Raw genomic sequence first — 17,672 nt, forward strand, 5'->3', positions numbered from 1 at the left:
ACATTATAAAAAAATTTAGACTTGAATACATCTTTTAGGAGTATGTTTTTAGTCCTTATGAATCGAATGATTTTATTTTTGTCCCGAAAAAATATATCTTTATTTTCCATTCCTATAAAAATTAAAATTATTGTTTTTGGTCCTATAAAATGTGTTAGTTTTAATTTTGATCCCAATTTCGTTAATTTTCATTCTAATAAATTCTGAAATCATTATTTCTTATCCCAATATATATTTTTTTATAGCATTAATGCATCATCTCTTTTACTTTAAAAAGAAAAAAAAAAAAACTAACATCTCTTTGGGGTCAAAAAAATATAAATTTATCCAACTCTCTTGAAGGTATCCCTAAATTAAACTTCCGTGGAACTACAACAACATAAGCAATATAGGAGACATAATTACAATAGAAAACAGTGACTCGACAGAGAACAAGGCATCCGATTATTTTTTAAAAAATAATATGAAAAGGCACAACAAAACCATAGCACATATCCTAAATGTATAATTGTCGTAAAAAACCAAAAAAAAAAAAAAACTTTTTTTAAAAGTACAAAAACAACTCAATTGAAGGAAACATGAGAAAGATGAAAACCCACAATCACAAAACCATCCAACCATACTTGCAAACCAGAACAAAAACAGTACTCAACAGATACACAGTCCATCACATTTCCATACTGCATGCCAACCATTCTATATCCTGAGGTTCCAATCTAGGTTACCAATCTTTTAAGCATATCAGCAACCTATGAGAGAACAAATCATTCACCAGCCACATTAAATTCTATGCTGGTGGAGCTGATTCATCTTATGATCCTCAGGCTTCTACATCATGCTCACCTTTCTCATTGGTGTTTGTGGCCATTTCCGGCTCTTCGTCCTCCGATTTATCCTCGCCAACAGTTAGTTTCTTGGTGATCTGGACCTTTTCCGGCTCTTTCTCGTCTGATTTGTCTTCACCAACAGTTAGTTTCTCGAGGAGATCGGCAGTAGCCGAAGCATCTTTGTTTTCCTCCCCTTCTCCTTGTGATTCTGCCACTTCTTGCATAGTTGTCATGAAGGCCTTACAGTCTGGAGTCCAAAAGGAGAAGTTGCAATGTAAATTAATGCAATAGCAATACTATTCATAATGTCAATCTAGCAAGTAAAAAAGTTAGATTAGTTTCCTACTTAAATAACTGCAAGTGAATCGAACTTCTTATACTAATTATAAATAAACAAGTAGATGCATTATTCAACCACATGTAATGTAAAAGTAGTCAAATAATGTAGACAGCATTTCTTTCTTCCTTACATCACTTGACATTATCATAAGTATATCCTCCATGCCATCATCAACTATATATCAGGGCTGAGAGTCAACATAATTCACCTCTTGAAAGTTGAAACTATCAATGAGGATACAGAGAATACATAGATCATGACCCATGGGGGTAGTTCTTTATCAAACTCGTGAGTTAAATCATCCTATTTGAATTATTCTAATGCTTGTTACATAGCCTCTCGAGACTGACAAGGTTTAAGACTTATTGCAAAACAAAAAAACTTAAATCCAGAAGCCAAAAAATTTAGACAATGAAGCCTTTGCTTCTACATGTTCTAGCAGAGTGATTAAGAAGTAAACACATGATTGTAGTGTCAAAAATTAAATGCAATTATCTACTACCACCACCAGAAATCAGACATTTTAATCAATGAATATTCTCCACACAGCAAACATGCACATCATAAAACAACATTCGACCCATTTCAAAAACAGAAGACCAATCACATCAAAATTTGCATTTCAATTATCCATAAAAATGGAAGAAGTGAACTAAAACAAAATTCAACATAGAGAAGTTCCAACAGCACAAAGCCTAGAGACTCACTCTCAACAGAGGGAAACCTAATACAGAACAGCTCATCCTTCAATTCCCCATCTGCAAAATCAGAAGCATGCCACACACACGATTTCTCATTCCCAGAATGCTCCTGTACCGTCAAACTGTGATGAACTGAAATTCACGACACAGCAATCAGAAAAGTAATAACAATAATAACCACCATTTATTTTAATCAATTCACTTATAACAAACTCAATATCATAAATCCAACACAAATAAATAGTCATGTTAATCCCTGAAATATTGCAACCACTAATGTTAGTTCCTAAATATTTAAAAAAAAAATTACCACACAAATCCAAGAAATGTGCAGACCATTCCAATTATCCCGATCACAAGGGACTAATTTAATGGATAAAATATACATTTTGGCGACCAGCTTCATATTTTTCATATTTCATATACACTAACATGACCAATACTTTTATTGTCTTTCATAGAGACCGCAGCAACCATCTTGAGTTGAATAAGATCATTCTAGGCGACATATCCAAAACTCAATTCAAAACTACTACTATTAAGTTAAAACAATCATGTTCCACGCACTCGATGGTAACATGACCAATTCTATATATTAAACTAAATTGATAATTCATTAAAATAAAAGGAAAAGGAATATTACAGAAGAATCAAAGGCAAGTGTTGCTGGCCAGAGGCAACACTATCTATTATTACCGCTCTTATTTATTTACGATCTCTCTTATTTAAGGGACAACCAAATGCTTTTATTTAAGGGAAACTAAAGTTGTTAGCTCGCGACAAAGAAAAATAAAAATAAAAAAAGAATCACAACGGTCTCTCTTAAAAAATCGGTTCACAGTTAAAAAAAAGCATAGAACATCCAAGCAAAAGGTCCAAAAATAAATAAATAAATATATAAAAGATGCTTTAAATCAGAAAGGAAGATGAATGCAACCACTAAGAATCTGAATTAATTGGTCTAATATTATTCCAACTTAACATGTAGTCTTCAATTTGAGTTTGAGTCTTTTTTTTTTTTTTGGGACAATCTTAGTTGTTAATTTTGTTCATGGGAGAGATTTAAATTCTCTCTCATTTTTTCTTCTTCTTCCACCACCAACTCAATCTTATAATCTTATAACTCCTTGAGTTTTGATTCTCTGCTGCTTTATTTTAAATATTCAATTTCAAATAAAAAGTGTTGTCCTCCACCGTAATTCTGTTACTTTTTTTTGTTCGAACAAAATTATGTCTTCCTCTATCAAAAAAATGAAAAAGAAGATGAAAAGCAATGCATAGTACTACCGAGATGATTTGCGCAGATCTTGAGCGTCTTGGATTGGCGCATCACTAGTCTCACCTTCCCGGTGACCTTATGTTTCAGCAGCTTAACGTTCCCGCCGCCACGCTCCTTCCACTGGTTCCCCTCCTTGTCAAACCGATACAGCTTCGCCTTCCTATAACAACAGCAAGCTCAATTCACATTCAAAACACAAATCAATTCAAGAACAGAGAGAGTGTGTGTGTGGTTTCGTACAGGTCAAGGATGGGATCCTCGTCCTCCTCGCCGGTGGTGACGGCGACCTCTTCGAGCTTCACGATCGGAGCGACCTGCGCTCCGGTGTCCTCATCCTCCGCCGTCACGCTGTCGTCGTCGTTTTCGTCGCGGCGGTGCTCCGGCTCGGTGGTCGCCATTGATAATACGCAATGATGGCAGCGAGGAGTGGTGCAGTGAGTGGGTGACTTATAGGGAGTGAGAGTGCACTATTGTATTGCTGGTTGCTGCATTATTATGTGCTGTGTAGTGTAGGGCCTCATTGTCTTCTGCTTTTCCCCTTTTTTTCGAAATTAATATTGAGTGATGATCACAGTTAGAACTTAGAACTTCATTCATTTAGATGAAAATTTGAGTTCAAACTCTATATACACTTGCTAGTAGTATCATTTTTATATTGTAAGGTAATTAGAAATTATACTAGTCTGACTTTTGTAGTTATTTATTTTTAGAAAATAGCACTAAGAGAACCCATGAATTGCATTTAGCTTTATCTTAATTGTAAGAATCAACTTACTTTATTGTAAAATAGGTCATTTATATCTTATTGAAGAATAAAGTAAAAATACCTAAGAATCAAAACTAAAAAAAATCCATAAACAACCGAAACATATTTTATAAATAATTTATCAACAAAAAATTTTATGAAATTATAAATTCAACCATCAAAAAAATAATACACAAAATTTTTATATATTAAAAAGTTCACCAAAATAAAATTAATAAAATAATTTAAATTTTTTAAGAGTTGTAGAACCCCTCAAAATGGGGACCCTGAACCATCAATCACCTTATACATGTGTTATACATGTGTGGAGACTAAGAATTATATCTAAGTTCTATCTTTATAACAAAAATTAATAATGTATATTGTGTAAACCGGACGTGAACATCATCAACACCCACACATAGACAAAGGCATGAGAAACTTGAAGAAACATATTATTATTCTCTTAATTAGAAGCTCTTATTTTGTGTTTTCTCTCATTTATGTATTTTACATTATACTCGCAGTTAGTTAAAAAAAATTCTCTACAACTATCTCTAATTATTCGCTTATTATTCTTTTACTGTATTTGATTTTCATAATCGTGTATTAGTTTTAATATACTATCTTTTATCTTTATTTTAAAACTAAATATCGATAATATTTTTAAATTATCAATAATTGAAAATGATTTTATATCATAATTTAAATTATTTACTATAAATTTAAAACATTTGTGTACACCTGGACACAAATTTAAAACATAAGTTATGTATTGAAAAATTCTATTTCTTGTAAAGTTAAAATACTAGTTTCCCAAAATATTTAAATTAGAGTCCGTAAGCATTTTTTTTTTCTATATTTGATACTCATGCATTTTTTTTCCTACACGACTCTGGCTGGCCGAAGCATATAGAATTACAAGTGTATCATTTGTGTACATTTCCACCCAAAAAAAGATTGTCCGTAAATTTAAAAAGGTAGCCCAATCAATGCTTCCATTATCTCGTAATAAAATTGATGATTTAAAATTTTCATTCACACGAAAATTTTATAAATAAAAAGTTTCAAAATAAAATAATTACAAGATACACAATTAGACTTGTAAATTTTTCTCCATTAACACAAAAGAAAAATTTTACTTTTTGATTTAAAAACAGAAAACTAACATCTTGGGCGGTTGCTTCCTGCACTTTCAAAGTTGCTTGGAAAAATCTTTCCGGGTATAATTTTACATTCCAGAATATGTGCAGGAAACAAATGTGAGGTGCAGAAAATAATTTTTCAAATTTTAGCAGACCCACGGGTACAATCCCCACTGTTTTCGGCCGAATTACACTCCCTTAACTTTTTTTATACTACTCTTTTTTCTATTCATACCCTAACTTATTAAAATAAGATAAATAGTCACTTTTGTCCCTAAATGTATAATTTACTGACAAATGCATCCCTAAAAGATAAAAATACAAAATTTAATCTCCAAAAGTATAAAAAGAGTGACAAATATATCCGGTTAACTTTCGTCCGTCACCGTTAATAAAATAATCTATGTGGCACAAAAGGACAAATTTGTTATTGAAATTATTGCTAAATACTGACTAGATTTTAAAAAAATGTCAGTAAGATATCATTTTTGGACATAAATGTCAGTAATTTTTTGTTGGACTAAAATGTCTATTTTTTTATTAGAGGAAAATGTCAATATATTTTTTGAACCTAAATGTTTGTATGTTCTATTGGACCAAAAATGTTAATAAATTATCATTATTGGACGAAAAATGTCAATAATTTTTTATTGAACTTAAATATTAGTATGTTTCTATTGAACTAATTTATTAGACCCAAAATTTCATTTCATTTAAGGGTAAAATATAATTTTAGGATAAATTTTTATCATTTTTTATCATTACAAGCATAACATTACAATAATCGCTTAAAAAATATATCGACAAACATGATTTAAAACAAACATAATAATAACGAGAATATTGATTATCAACTATAATTTATCTATCACAATAGAAATTATCCAAAATAAATATTGTATCAGTTTACCAAAAAAAAAAACAATGTAACAGTATATCAATTATAACAAATTTTTCCAAATTACCCTAAAAGATAAATATATCCCATATTTTACTTCTTTAAATCTTGACTATTTTATTAACGATGACAGACAGAAGTTATCGACTGCATGTATTTGTTGTATTTTTTACACTTTCAGAGACTAAATTTTACATTTTTATCTTTCAAGGGACACATCTATCAACAAATTACATATTTAAAAACAAAAGTGATTATTTACCCATTCACATTTAGAAACAAAAGTAACTATTTATCAATTCATATTCCCAAAGAGTGAAAAAAAAATGACAAGTAAAACAAATATTATATGACAAATATGTTCTCATATTGATAATTAAAAATGATATATTTATTTGTCGTATTTTTTATATTACACATTCAAGAATAAAAATAATTATTTATCCTTTAAAATATTACCTTAACGCCTATAAAGAAGGTTACTCGTACAAGATGAAAGTGTCATGCACAATTTTGAACAGAAAGAAATAATGAATCCTCTTGTCCACTGCAACTCTCCCACTCAATTCGTTGCTCGAATTTACAATATCGTTTTTTTATTTCTCATCAGACAAATGACATCTTCTAAATTGAAGTTATCTTCTACGTGTAAAAAGAAAAAATAAATTAATTAATTAAAATTCATAATACTTCATGAATCACTTCCTTAAGAGTTAACTTGAGTTAAACTTCCATTTGTACATATGGTATAATTTCACAAAATCTCATGTATTATTTCCTCTTTTAAGTTTTGCCGATATTACATAAATATTCATTCTCCCACAAAACAATCGGTCCAGCTACGTGCATATACAAAACAATAGTGTCTAACCAATGCAAAAAGGTCAACATTTCAACCTAGGCACAGAACACACATTTCCAAACACAAAATTGGGGTTTTAAATTTGATATATTTTCCAACAATTAAGCATATTTATGCTTAATCAGGAGTACAGCATTCAGGTCAAGTACAATAGCCAAGGAAATCAAATTCCTATTAACATTGGGTGTCCGAAGGCTGTACTAAATTCACAATCAAGCAGATACAACTTGGTGAAAAATGTGCCAAAATTGAAAGGGATCAAAAAGCAAAATCTATGGTTTTTGTCTCAATCTTGCTCTTGGGGTGTAGCACCATTTGTTGCCTCCATTGGTTCAGCTTCTGCCCCCTTCTTACCTGCAAACAACCAAAACCATTTCTTGAGAACCCATTTGACAATTAGTTCACAATCACTAAGGTTAACATCTAAAAGATGCAATTAATGAGATAACAAGTTATACATGGTCCAAGGGTGCTCCCAATTACACAAATTAATATAACATGCTAGAATACACATTCGAGCCTACCTTTCTTCTTCTTTCCACCACCCTTCTTCTTTGTCTTCGTACCCAATGCTAGCCATGCCTTGATTTCAGGATCGTCTATTGTTTTGGTGGGCTGCAATTCCTGGAGTGGGTGAGATGTGACACGATCTGATCCATTGGGCATTAGCAATACAGTGAATTTGATATGTGCAACATCATCACCTGAAAAATAACCAAGAATGTGAGACATAAAAAGTGTAAAAAATATGACAATGGGGATCTAATAAAGTCACAACACAAATATATTACCAGGCTTTTCATGCAGAACAGGATAAGGTTGCAGGAGCTCATGATTAACACATTCCACTAAACCTAACCGAGCTCTTTTCTCTTCCAAAGCCCTATTATGAAAGGGTTAACATTTAATTTAACAGGTAACAAAGAGAACCCAAATTCAAAACCTCGAGTTTAAACTAAGTATTGAAACATTTAGGTGAATCAAGCTAACCTTGCTGAGAATGGCATGATGGGAAACTTTTGGCTTATTTCACTGAAAATGAACCTAGATGCTTTCATCTTTAAATGATAGCTCTTGTCAACAGCTCTCTTATAAATAGTTGTCTGCTTCTCATCCAACAGCTTAGGCTGCAAGAGATTGGAATTTTACTAAGCAAAGGATTAGGAAGATGCATCATATCAGTAAATATATTAATAAAACCAAATTACCTTGCCATCTCCAGTACTTGCTACGATATCAATTGCATAAACTTCATTCTCCTCAAACTCTGCATCATCAACCCTTGTATCTGGATTGGATACACTAAGCACAACCTTATTCCCATCAATCACAAACTGTTTCATTTGGTGGCTAAGAACACCCTCAACAATTTTACAATCATACGCAGCAGCAACCTTTTGAATTGCTTCAGTTACATCCTTGTTCTGTCAGGAAAAGAACAAAATCCATAAGAATATGTACTTCCTCTTATTTAGTTACATAACTGTGACAATAAATTACAAATCTAGTCTTTCAGCATACAAACACTAATTTCATTTAAAATTGTTGCAAAATAATTTTTAGTTAAACATGGGATCATATCACAAAAAAATATTACAAGCAAATAAGCCTTCAGTGACTACTATGCAGCAGAGGAAAAGTTGCTAATTATACAACTTTTGCAAATACACAAAGGAATTTATTTGAATTTTGTTCCATGTTGGCTGCAATAGACAAGGGTACTGACTATAAAATCAGCACAGCATTTAACTATTTTATCAGCCAATTGTAGTTTAGGCAACAGGGAAAGGAGGAAAATCAATATAGTATTGATAACCTCGGCAAAGTTGCCATTTCTAAGATTGAAATTGAAAGTTGTTCCATGTTGGCTTCGATAGACAAGGGTACTGACTATAAAATCAGCACAATATTTAACTATTTTATCAGCCAATTGTACTTTGGGCAACAGGGAAAGGAGAGAGATCAATATAATATCGATAACCTCGGCAAAGTTGCCATTCCTAAGACATAACTACATACACTTACAGGCAGGCATCAATTTGAATATTGTTCCATGTTGGCTAACAATAGACAAGGGTACTGACTAAAAAATCAGCACAACATTTAACTATTTATTCAGCCAATTGTAGTTTAGGCAACAGGGAAAGGAGGAAAATCAATATAGTATCGATAACCTCGGCAAAGTTGCCATTTCTAAGACTTTAAAGATAGGCAGGCGTTGACTTAAAAATACATAATAATGGCAAGCTTTGTCATAACAAAAAAACAAAACTTGCATTGGTTTGATTCATACAATGGCAAATATAGGACAATACAAGATTACAAGAGAGCTGAGTGCCTGACAGCCAAAAGAAAATTTCTTGCAACTATTAACAATTCGGTTACGATTAAACTTGGGATTGCATTTTGTAAGATAAATCCCTATCAGAGTAACTATGACACAAGCTTCACTTGGACAAATGCCCATAGCTTTTGATATGTGGTCATCATATAGGGTTAAAAATTAGGCAAACAACATTCTGATTCTTACTGAACATCCACTAAGCATGGTTCCTATGTTCATAGTGCATGATACAAAAACAAATGACAAGAGACAAATACAAACTACAAGAAATAGAGTATAGCTTATAGGCTTATGGCAAACTAAAAAAGCATGACAAAAAAATATATTCTGATACACAAACTTGATCTGTGTCATAGAAACACTTCCATGCAACAAATTGAAAAACAAACAAGACAACACTTTGAATTACCCAGCAATAGCAAGGCCCTCTAGGAGAAATAACCATGCAATCTAATGGTGTCACATTAACCAGGATAAAATGATTATTTATCTCTCTCCAAGTGGACTTCCCCATACTCATTATTGAAGAGGAACTCAAGGAATAAATATCCATGCATAATAGTATTCATTATGCAGGGGAAATAATATCCAATTGGTTGGAACCGACATCCAAATAAAATAAAAAATAGAAAACAGAATAAGATGTGAAAAAACATATTTTAGCAACAGGAAGGGGAAAAACATTATCTCTATCAGTGTAACTATGACTATAAAGCTTCATTGGAATTTATCCCTAGCTCATCACAGTTTTCATCATTTAGAGATCAAAATTCACAAGGATTCACTTCAAGGCAGTACCTAAACTAAACAAACAAACAAACAAGTAAATAGCAATGTGGTGGAGGAAGTCAGAAAACACCAGAATACAAAGAGAATACAGAGCAGAAAAAGACAGGAAACAGCAGAATAATTTTAAAAATAAAAAAGGAAACAGAGACAGAGTGGGTCACCGTAGAAAAAGAGAATGGGTCGCTGAAGAACAGGGTTAGTCACTAGAGAAAAAATAAAGACTGGGGGAGAGGACAAGAGAATTGTTGTTAAGGGTAATAGGATATTATTTTGAGGATACAGCCCAGAATCGATGTAGCACCCGCTCCACCGATCTGGTAGAGCAGATAGGACTGCCACACACTAAACCAAGACCTAACTGTCTCCATGTAGGGACCCTGGGTCACTCCATGCCATTCTGGCACTAAAGCAGCACTATTTCCCGCTATTGATATTCTAGCCATTTACATTATAATTTCTTAAAAAATTGATTCCATCTGTACCATGTAAATATGGGTGTCATTACCCATATCAATGCTACAAGTATGCATCAAGAACAAGGCAATCAAACCAATCAGTTTTTCCTTAGAGCCATAACCAATCCACCACAGCAAGTGATCCAACCATATTAACAACAATTACACAGACCATAGCAAACCAAACATAAGAGCCATGCAGTGGAATCAAGTAAAAGAATCAAAATCATCTCATCAACTCAAACTATACAAAAGCAGACATAGGAAGAAATTCTTACATATAATTACCTTCCTTCCTGGCCTTACAAGCCGCAAGGCCACTTCGGCGGCGGTGTTTGCTGCTGCAATAGCATCAGCTGCCCGTCCTGTAACTGGCCCCTCATGAAGAACATGGGTGTGAGCCACAGCAGCAATGAACCCATCTATATGACAAGCCATGTCACTGTAACGAACCAAACACACTTTTAACATCCAGTCACCAATAACAGCCAAATATATCTATACCATTTTTTCACCATCTATCACAAACAATTGCTCCAAAAAAGGAGACTTACATTTTCACTATATCACCGTCTTCCAACACTGTTTCATCACTGGCAAGAGGAGAGAAGTGACAGACAGTGTTGTTCACAGACACACATGTCGGGAAGGCAACACCTCTCTCAATCTTCCTCTTCACATTCTTGTACATGTTACCAGTTTGCCTTCATTAGAAAAAAAAAAAAAAAACACAGCAAGCCCCATAAGCTAAAATCACAAAATAATAAAAGAACAATCATAAACACCTGTAACAAATACAAATGGGGCAAGATTAAGCACAAAGCTTACTCTCTAATATACGAATCCCCTTTCTCGCAAAGGTCAACAATCTTTGTCTTTGGTTTACATTCCGAAATAACTAACTGCAAGGCCTCTGTTTAATTAAAAACAAAACCTTACTCATCAACATAAGAAAAATAAAAACGCAAATAACCCATCAAAGTAAAACAGAAAACTTTAACGATAACCCATCAAAGTAATAAACCCAATGTATCCAAAAACAAAAACCCTTTTAGAATTTAACCCAAAAAAATGAGAAATGAGAGAGTGAAACACACTGTTAACAATCTCAGCGGCGCTCTTGTACTTAGTGACAACTTCCGGAGAAGTGAGATCCAATTCCTTCTTCTCTCTCTCATCGTCCGACATGGTAACGTCTTTTGTGAATTCCGTCTGGTTTCGGATTCTGAAAAACACCCAAAAGAAAAATAAAACGGGAGATCAAAACTTTATCCAAGTGGGTAGGCAAAAACGGCATCAAGAAAAACAAAAAGACGGAAAACTCAGATGAAGCATTGAGGAGCAGAAAGTTGCTACTCACTGTATGGAAGAAGCAGTGAAGATGTGGAGAGGCTAACGAATTGGGTTTAAGTGGCTAAGTTGCAGTGCAATGAACTAGGGTTAGTCGAACACAGGGTCATGGGGAAGCGGTGGCTTATATAGGATTTGTGCTTTGGTTGCACTAGCGTTAGGGTTTTTGTTTTAATTCTTAGGTAAAATTGCACTTTTGGTCCCCAGTTTATCTCCAATTTAGGATTTGGTCCTCAGTTTTATAAATCCTTGCAAAATTGGTTCTAGAAACTCGATTTGAACTTTGACCGTTATCCTCACACGTTTAAATTGTTCCTTCAATAAAGGGATTTATAAAATTGGGAGACCAAATGTGTGAATTAAATTATATGGGGACCAAAATCGAAATTGGAGTAAAACTGGGAGACCAAAAGTACAATTTTACCTACAAAAAATGAAGTCTTTACAGGGAACCACTCATACGTTGACACGTGGCATTGGCACGTGGCCATCAAGGTCTAGACTTAACGGTCAACATCCAAATCAGACTTCTATGACCAATTTTGCAGGGATTTGGGGGATCAAATTTGTGAATTAAATTATAGGAGGACCAAATCCGTAATTGGAGATAAAGTAGGGGATCAATTTTACAATTTTGCCTAATTATTACCGTTTCTCTCTCTCTCTAGAGTAAATATTATAAATTTAAGTTTTTTTTTAACAAAGTCTTATAAATTGAAGTTAAAATGCACTTATAGTATCTTAAGAGCATATTTAGATTAAAATTTGTAAATATAAATTTAAACTAAAAGTATATTATAAAATTAATTTATGTTTAGATATTTTTGAAAAAAAAATTATTGATAAAATAAAATTTATTTGAATAATATTAATCAAAAGACTTTTACTTCATATTTTTATTGTAAATATAAAAATCAAAAGTATTTTTAGTTTAAAAGCAACTTATTTGTTACTTTTGATCCAAACCTCAAGTTTTTCTAAAGCATAGGTTTCAAAAATAATTTAGGGGAATTTAAACATGATTCAAAACTAAGTTTAAGGTTCCAAAAGTGGGAAAATCACCATTTAGGATTTTTTGTAATTAACATTTGGGGGTCGTTCTGAATAATGATCTTAAAAGGAGTAAGTCGTAACATCTATCATGACTCATGACGAATGTTATTATTTTTATTTTTTATTTTAAATATTTTACGACTTCAGTAGGATTAATTCTTTTTTGTTTTTCGTCTTTTGCATTTTTCTACAAATTTAGAGTCGTTAAAGTTTTTTAATTTTTTTTATAAAATTTCTAAATTTATTTACGACTTATATTTTTTTATATTTTTTTAAAAAAATTATAAATAATTTTTAATTTAATTATTTAATAAATAAATATATTTTTACTTTTTTTAGTTTTACTTAATATTTTATATTTTTTATATGGTTTTATTTAATATTTTTTGAATATTTTTTATTTAATATATTTTCTATATTTGATTTTATTTCAATATTATCTATATTTTTAATTCAATATATTTTATATATTTAATATTTTTTACTAATGTTAAGGATTATTATTTGTTTTGTAAATTAAAAAAATAATGCAAAAGACTTAAATTTAAATGAAAATATTAAAATATTTTGTTACTAATATTAACTTATAAAATTAATTAATTTTTATAATTATCATTAAGTAAGTTAATAATTTCGTACTATAATATTAATTAAATTTTATTTTATAAATTATTTTAATATTAACAACAGAAAATAATTTAGTAACAAAAGTAATTGTGTAAAACAAAAGTAACATAATACATTAATATAAAATGAACAATACAAATTAAACAAAAGCATAAAAAGTAGAATCAATATTAGCCATCAATTTGCTTGTATGGATAGTTACTACGATTATGTCATTTAGTTCTACACAATGAGCATTTCTTAGGTCTAGTTGAAATTGGTTTGTTCATCCCATTATGTATATGAGTAGTGGCTAGCCTTCTTAATGTCTCTTGTCATCGAAGGATCAGACATAAAATATGAACCCAAATATTGAGACCATTTATTTTTGCTTCCAAGGGAATCAAAGTGATGTTGATAAACTTTGTAAATGTTATCCAACTTGTATATAGGGTCAACAAAGTCATCATAATTTAAATTGCAAGAAGCACACATTGTAATTGCATACGAGCAAGGAATTCGAAGTTTCTAAAATCCTCTACAATCACACGACCATTTGTTCAATTTGATAGTGTATGTCATTGCTTGTCATCTAATTCGTGTATTTGTAATTTCCTGAACCTCAAACTCTCTTGTTTCTTGAACGTACATGTAAACATAATGCGAGGTAGCAATGTGTCGATTTTCATACATCATGACATATACCTCTTCATGTAGCAATGAGTCCATTTACTCTTGGGAATTTGGTCCAACCAATCTGCTGCTCGTGGAAACTTTGATCGCATTGCGAGCAACTTTGCTTCAAATTATGATTTCCTCATCTCATATCATATGGCAAAAGATAAAACAATGAATAATAAATATGATGAACACGTAATAATGTAAGAATTTGATGCATGAAATGGTTAGAAGCTTGCCATTTTTTTAAGTCAACATTTTTAAACTGTTTGTTAAAATTTAATGCAATGTGGCAAATGCAATACACAAAAGATACATCTAGTCCAATCCCCCCAACTCGTTCTGATCCCAAAGCTACTAGCAAACTGGTTCCTCCTGTTTGATATAATACACAAATTTGATTGAGGTGTAACATATCTCCTCAAATAATGCTAGAACCACATTCAAGCTTCTTTGCTCTCGCTCTCAACAATTGCAAAAGCAAGTGGAAAAATGTTTCTACTACCATCTTGTTCAATGGCAGTCAACAAAGTACCACGATATTTTTTAGTTAAAAATGTCCAATCTACTTACACAATTGACTTGCAATATTGAATGCCTTCAATGCATGGCTTAAAAGCTCAAAATACACGATTAAGAATCACCTTAGAAGACTCATCCTCACCATCCTCCATTGAAGTGGATGTTTTGTATCTAAAAATTGTATTTGGTACAAAGTGTTGAGCAGCTGTCATCCATACATGCATATAACTATATGATTCTTTCCCACTTCCAAATGCAATTTCAAGTGCTTTTTGTTTAGCTATCCAGGCTTTTTTGTATGTCACAGTATAACCAAAGCGTTGTAGGATGTCTACAATCAAGGTTTTGATTTGGATATCATGATTTGTTTTTATTAAGTGAACAATATTATGAGCAATTACAAATAAGTCTAACCTAACATGATCTTGTGATATGAGTGAAGTTGTGCAAGCATGAATACCATTTATTTTTTTCATCTCCCACCTCCTGCGTATTTTGCTGAAGGATGTTCTCGCACTCTAATGACATCCATTACCATATTGATTACACTTAACAACATACTTATCACTCTTGTTCTCTTTAACATCAAAATTAAATGAATGTAGAAGATGAAATTTCTTAATGGCATTCATAATTGCTTGCTTTTATTCAAATATCTTGCCTTCATAAAGGTCATCCATATCGTCACTCCCTCTGTTCTGATAAGGATTTAAGTACTATAGATCTTCTTAAAGTTAGATATTAATAGTTTCAAAATATGAAGATGACTTACATTGGCTTTGATTGTTTGGTTCTTCACTTTCGTGAACATCATGCTCTTGATCCTCGTCACTAAAATCGCTAACATTATCTCTTATTATGAGTTTTTCACTAGCTATCTTTGAAAAATAAAAATGTAATTTATTAGTCAAAATGTAAATAATTTATAGTATCTAACATTAAATAAAAAAAATATACCGGAAAGATAGTAAGGAAATGTGAAGATGAAAGATGAATAATATTTTGTAAAATATGAAAGATCCTAACATTTTTAATATGAAATATTACGAGTGAGCTTGAGTGCCACATATCGTCCCTTTTATGATGAAGATGAAAATCGTACGTTTTCCATGAATGATGAATAGTGTTTTAACTTCCATGAATTTCATGTCATGTTCATTATTTTTTCATTTAATTAATTATAATTTATAACATTTTTGTATAAATAATAATAATAATAATAAGTAAAACCCTAAAATAATATTATCTTATAACATATAGCATTTTTAAATAAGTAAAACCCTAAAATAATATTAACTTATAACATATGACATTTTTAATTAACTAAAACCCTAACAAAATATTAACTTATAACATATAACATTATTAAATAAGTAAAATCCTAAAATAATATTAACTTATAGCATATAACATTATTAAATAAGTAAAATCCTAAAATAATATTAACTTATAACATATAATATTTTTAATTAACTAAAACCCTAACAAAATATTAACTTATAACATATAAAATTTTTAAATAACTAAAACCCTAAAATAATATTAACTTATAACATATAACATTTTTATCTAACTAAAACCCTAACAAAATATTTACTTATAACATATAAAAATTTTAATCAACTAAAACCCTAAAATAATATTAACATATGACATATTATTTTAAAAAATAATAATAAACACGACTTTAAAGTCATGCCAAATGTCACGATTTTAAAGTTGTGCCCTAACCCATGACTCCTGAACTAGAATGCCACTTCCATCCTACATAAAGTACTAAAGTCGTGGCCATTGTTACGACTTTGAAGTCGAGCCATGTGTTACGACTTCTAAGTCATCTTAATGTGACACCCTCTACCCCTCACATATATACTAATAAGGAAAAAAAAATTCAAATATTTATTAAAAGTATTTTTAAAACATTTTTTTTTACAAGTCTTTCAAAGGGGAAAAAAGGCTCACATTCATTTTCTTCTACATCATATTCAAACTTGTCCAAATAAATAATAAAGTATTCTCGACTCAAACAAGGTCGTCTAAGCTTCATACAATTAATATAGAACCTATATCCTAATGTCACATCCTATCAGAGCGTTGTGTTCTCGTGCCCTCTAGCATGAGGTTCTTCATAGTCATCCACCTATTCATCTGCTCCCCCGAACACAAGTTCAAGATCATCACAGGATCCAAACACAACAACACACAGCAAGTGAGTTATCACATTCCTAGCTAATAGAGAAACAAGACAATTAAATATACATATTATATAAATGAGATACCACTTGTTTAAACATAGCTCAAGTAACTTCACCACTTCGTCATTCAAAATTCACTTTTCAATCATCAATCACATTACACAAGAATCACACACTCTGATCAAGATATAATAACACATCAATTAGCAAGCATATGCAACAGTTATGCTAAGACTCAATCCTATATGCAATGTGGTACCATGTCAGTGAAAAACCACCCTGGGGCGCTTAGGAGTACATAACAAGACACACCACACAATGGGTTTGTCAGGTCACTCTCACTAAGTAAGATCATAGGGAGACCAGTCAGGGTCACGATGTTTTGCGAGAATGCTCCAACCATATGAGATCAGCATAGGCTTAAAGGAACACTCAAACCCGGTGACCCCCAAGGCCTACACTCCGAAGAGTCCGTCAGGGCCTCTCCCTCCTGATTCAGGTCCAACCCCTAAAATAATTTTTGCATGCAGACACTGCTCATGAATTATACAATACCCACGACCTTACACTCGTGTTTTAAACACGTTCAACACAATTGCGCTACGATTTAACACTGGTTCCTAAATAGGAAACCTACATTTTCTCTTTAACACTGTGCATCAACGCTTTTCTCAAGATAACACTGGTCGGGTTATTGTACAATTCATAGCTTACAACACAAGTAATTTCACATCAAGTGTTAACTACACACTTATCCACAACTAGAACTCATTCACAATTTCACATCTCATAGTGTGACAATCCACCATCACATGTTTACACGTATCTCACAAATTAACACATGTTCAACTTTACACTTATACTCAATCTCAATAACAATATT

The 17,672-nt window shown here is 31.8% G+C and overlaps 2 protein-coding genes across 2 annotated transcripts; both read right to left on the reverse strand.

Annotated features, from left to right (window-relative positions):
- Positions 1-417: 417 nt before the first annotated feature.
- LOC114416023 (ran-binding protein 1 homolog b-like) lies at positions 418-3,650 on the reverse strand. Its single transcript, XM_028380909.1, has 4 exons — positions 3,388-3,650; positions 3,156-3,307; positions 1,875-2,000; positions 418-1,074 (listed from the first exon to the last, which is right to left on the reverse strand). The coding sequence occupies exons 1-4, from the start codon at positions 3,543-3,545 to the stop codon at positions 821-823; spliced, it is 690 nt and encodes a 229-aa protein (XP_028236710.1). The 5' UTR covers positions 3,546-3,650; the 3' UTR covers positions 418-820.
- Positions 3,651-6,821: 3,171 nt separating this feature from the next.
- LOC114416032 (ERBB-3 BINDING PROTEIN 1-like) lies at positions 6,822-11,881 on the reverse strand. The gene is made up of 10 exons (XM_028380917.1): positions 11,746-11,881; positions 11,483-11,610; positions 11,214-11,298; positions 10,940-11,089; positions 10,674-10,827; positions 8,006-8,221; positions 7,788-7,924; positions 7,589-7,680; positions 7,322-7,501; positions 6,822-7,151 (listed from the first exon to the last, which is right to left on the reverse strand). The coding sequence occupies exons 2-10, from the start codon at positions 11,571-11,573 to the stop codon at positions 7,084-7,086; spliced, it is 1,173 nt and encodes a 390-aa protein (XP_028236718.1). The 5' UTR covers positions 11,574-11,610; positions 11,746-11,881; the 3' UTR covers positions 6,822-7,083.
- Positions 11,882-17,672: the final 5,791 nt, after the last annotated feature.

The sequence above is a fragment of the Glycine soja genome, chromosome 1 (genome assembly GCF_004193775.1).
Source record: "Glycine soja cultivar W05 chromosome 1, ASM419377v2, whole genome shotgun sequence".
Taxonomy (NCBI): Eukaryota; Viridiplantae; Streptophyta; class Magnoliopsida; order Fabales; family Fabaceae; genus Glycine; species Glycine soja.

What these genes read in the sequence shown, in the direction of transcription:
- LOC114416023 (XM_028380909.1), bottom strand. Translation starts at nt 3,545, where the DNA reads ATGGCGACCACCGAGCCGGAGCACCGCCGCGACGAAAACGACGACGAC. An exon ending in GAGGATCCCATCCTTGACCT is followed by an intron (nt 3,308 to 3,387) that starts GTACGAAACCAC and finishes CTGTTGTTATAG; the next exon opens with GAAGGCGAAGCTGTATCGGT. An exon ending in GATCTGCGCAAATCATCTCG is followed by an intron (nt 2,001 to 3,155) that starts GTAGTACTATGC and finishes CGTGAATTTCAG; the next exon opens with TTCATCACAGTTTGACGGTA.
- LOC114416032 (XM_028380917.1), bottom strand. Translation starts at nt 11,573, where the DNA reads ATGTCGGACGATGAGAGAGAGAAGAAGGAATTGGATCTCACTTCTCCG. An exon ending in CGCCGCTGAGATTGTTAACA is followed by an intron (nt 11,299 to 11,482) that starts GTGTGTTTCACT and finishes TTAATTAAACAG; the next exon opens with AGGCCTTGCAGTTAGTTATT. An exon ending in CAAGTACTGGAGATGGCAAG is followed by an intron (nt 7,925 to 8,005) that starts GTAATTTGGTTT and finishes AATCTCTTGCAG; the next exon opens with CCTAAGCTGTTGGATGAGAA.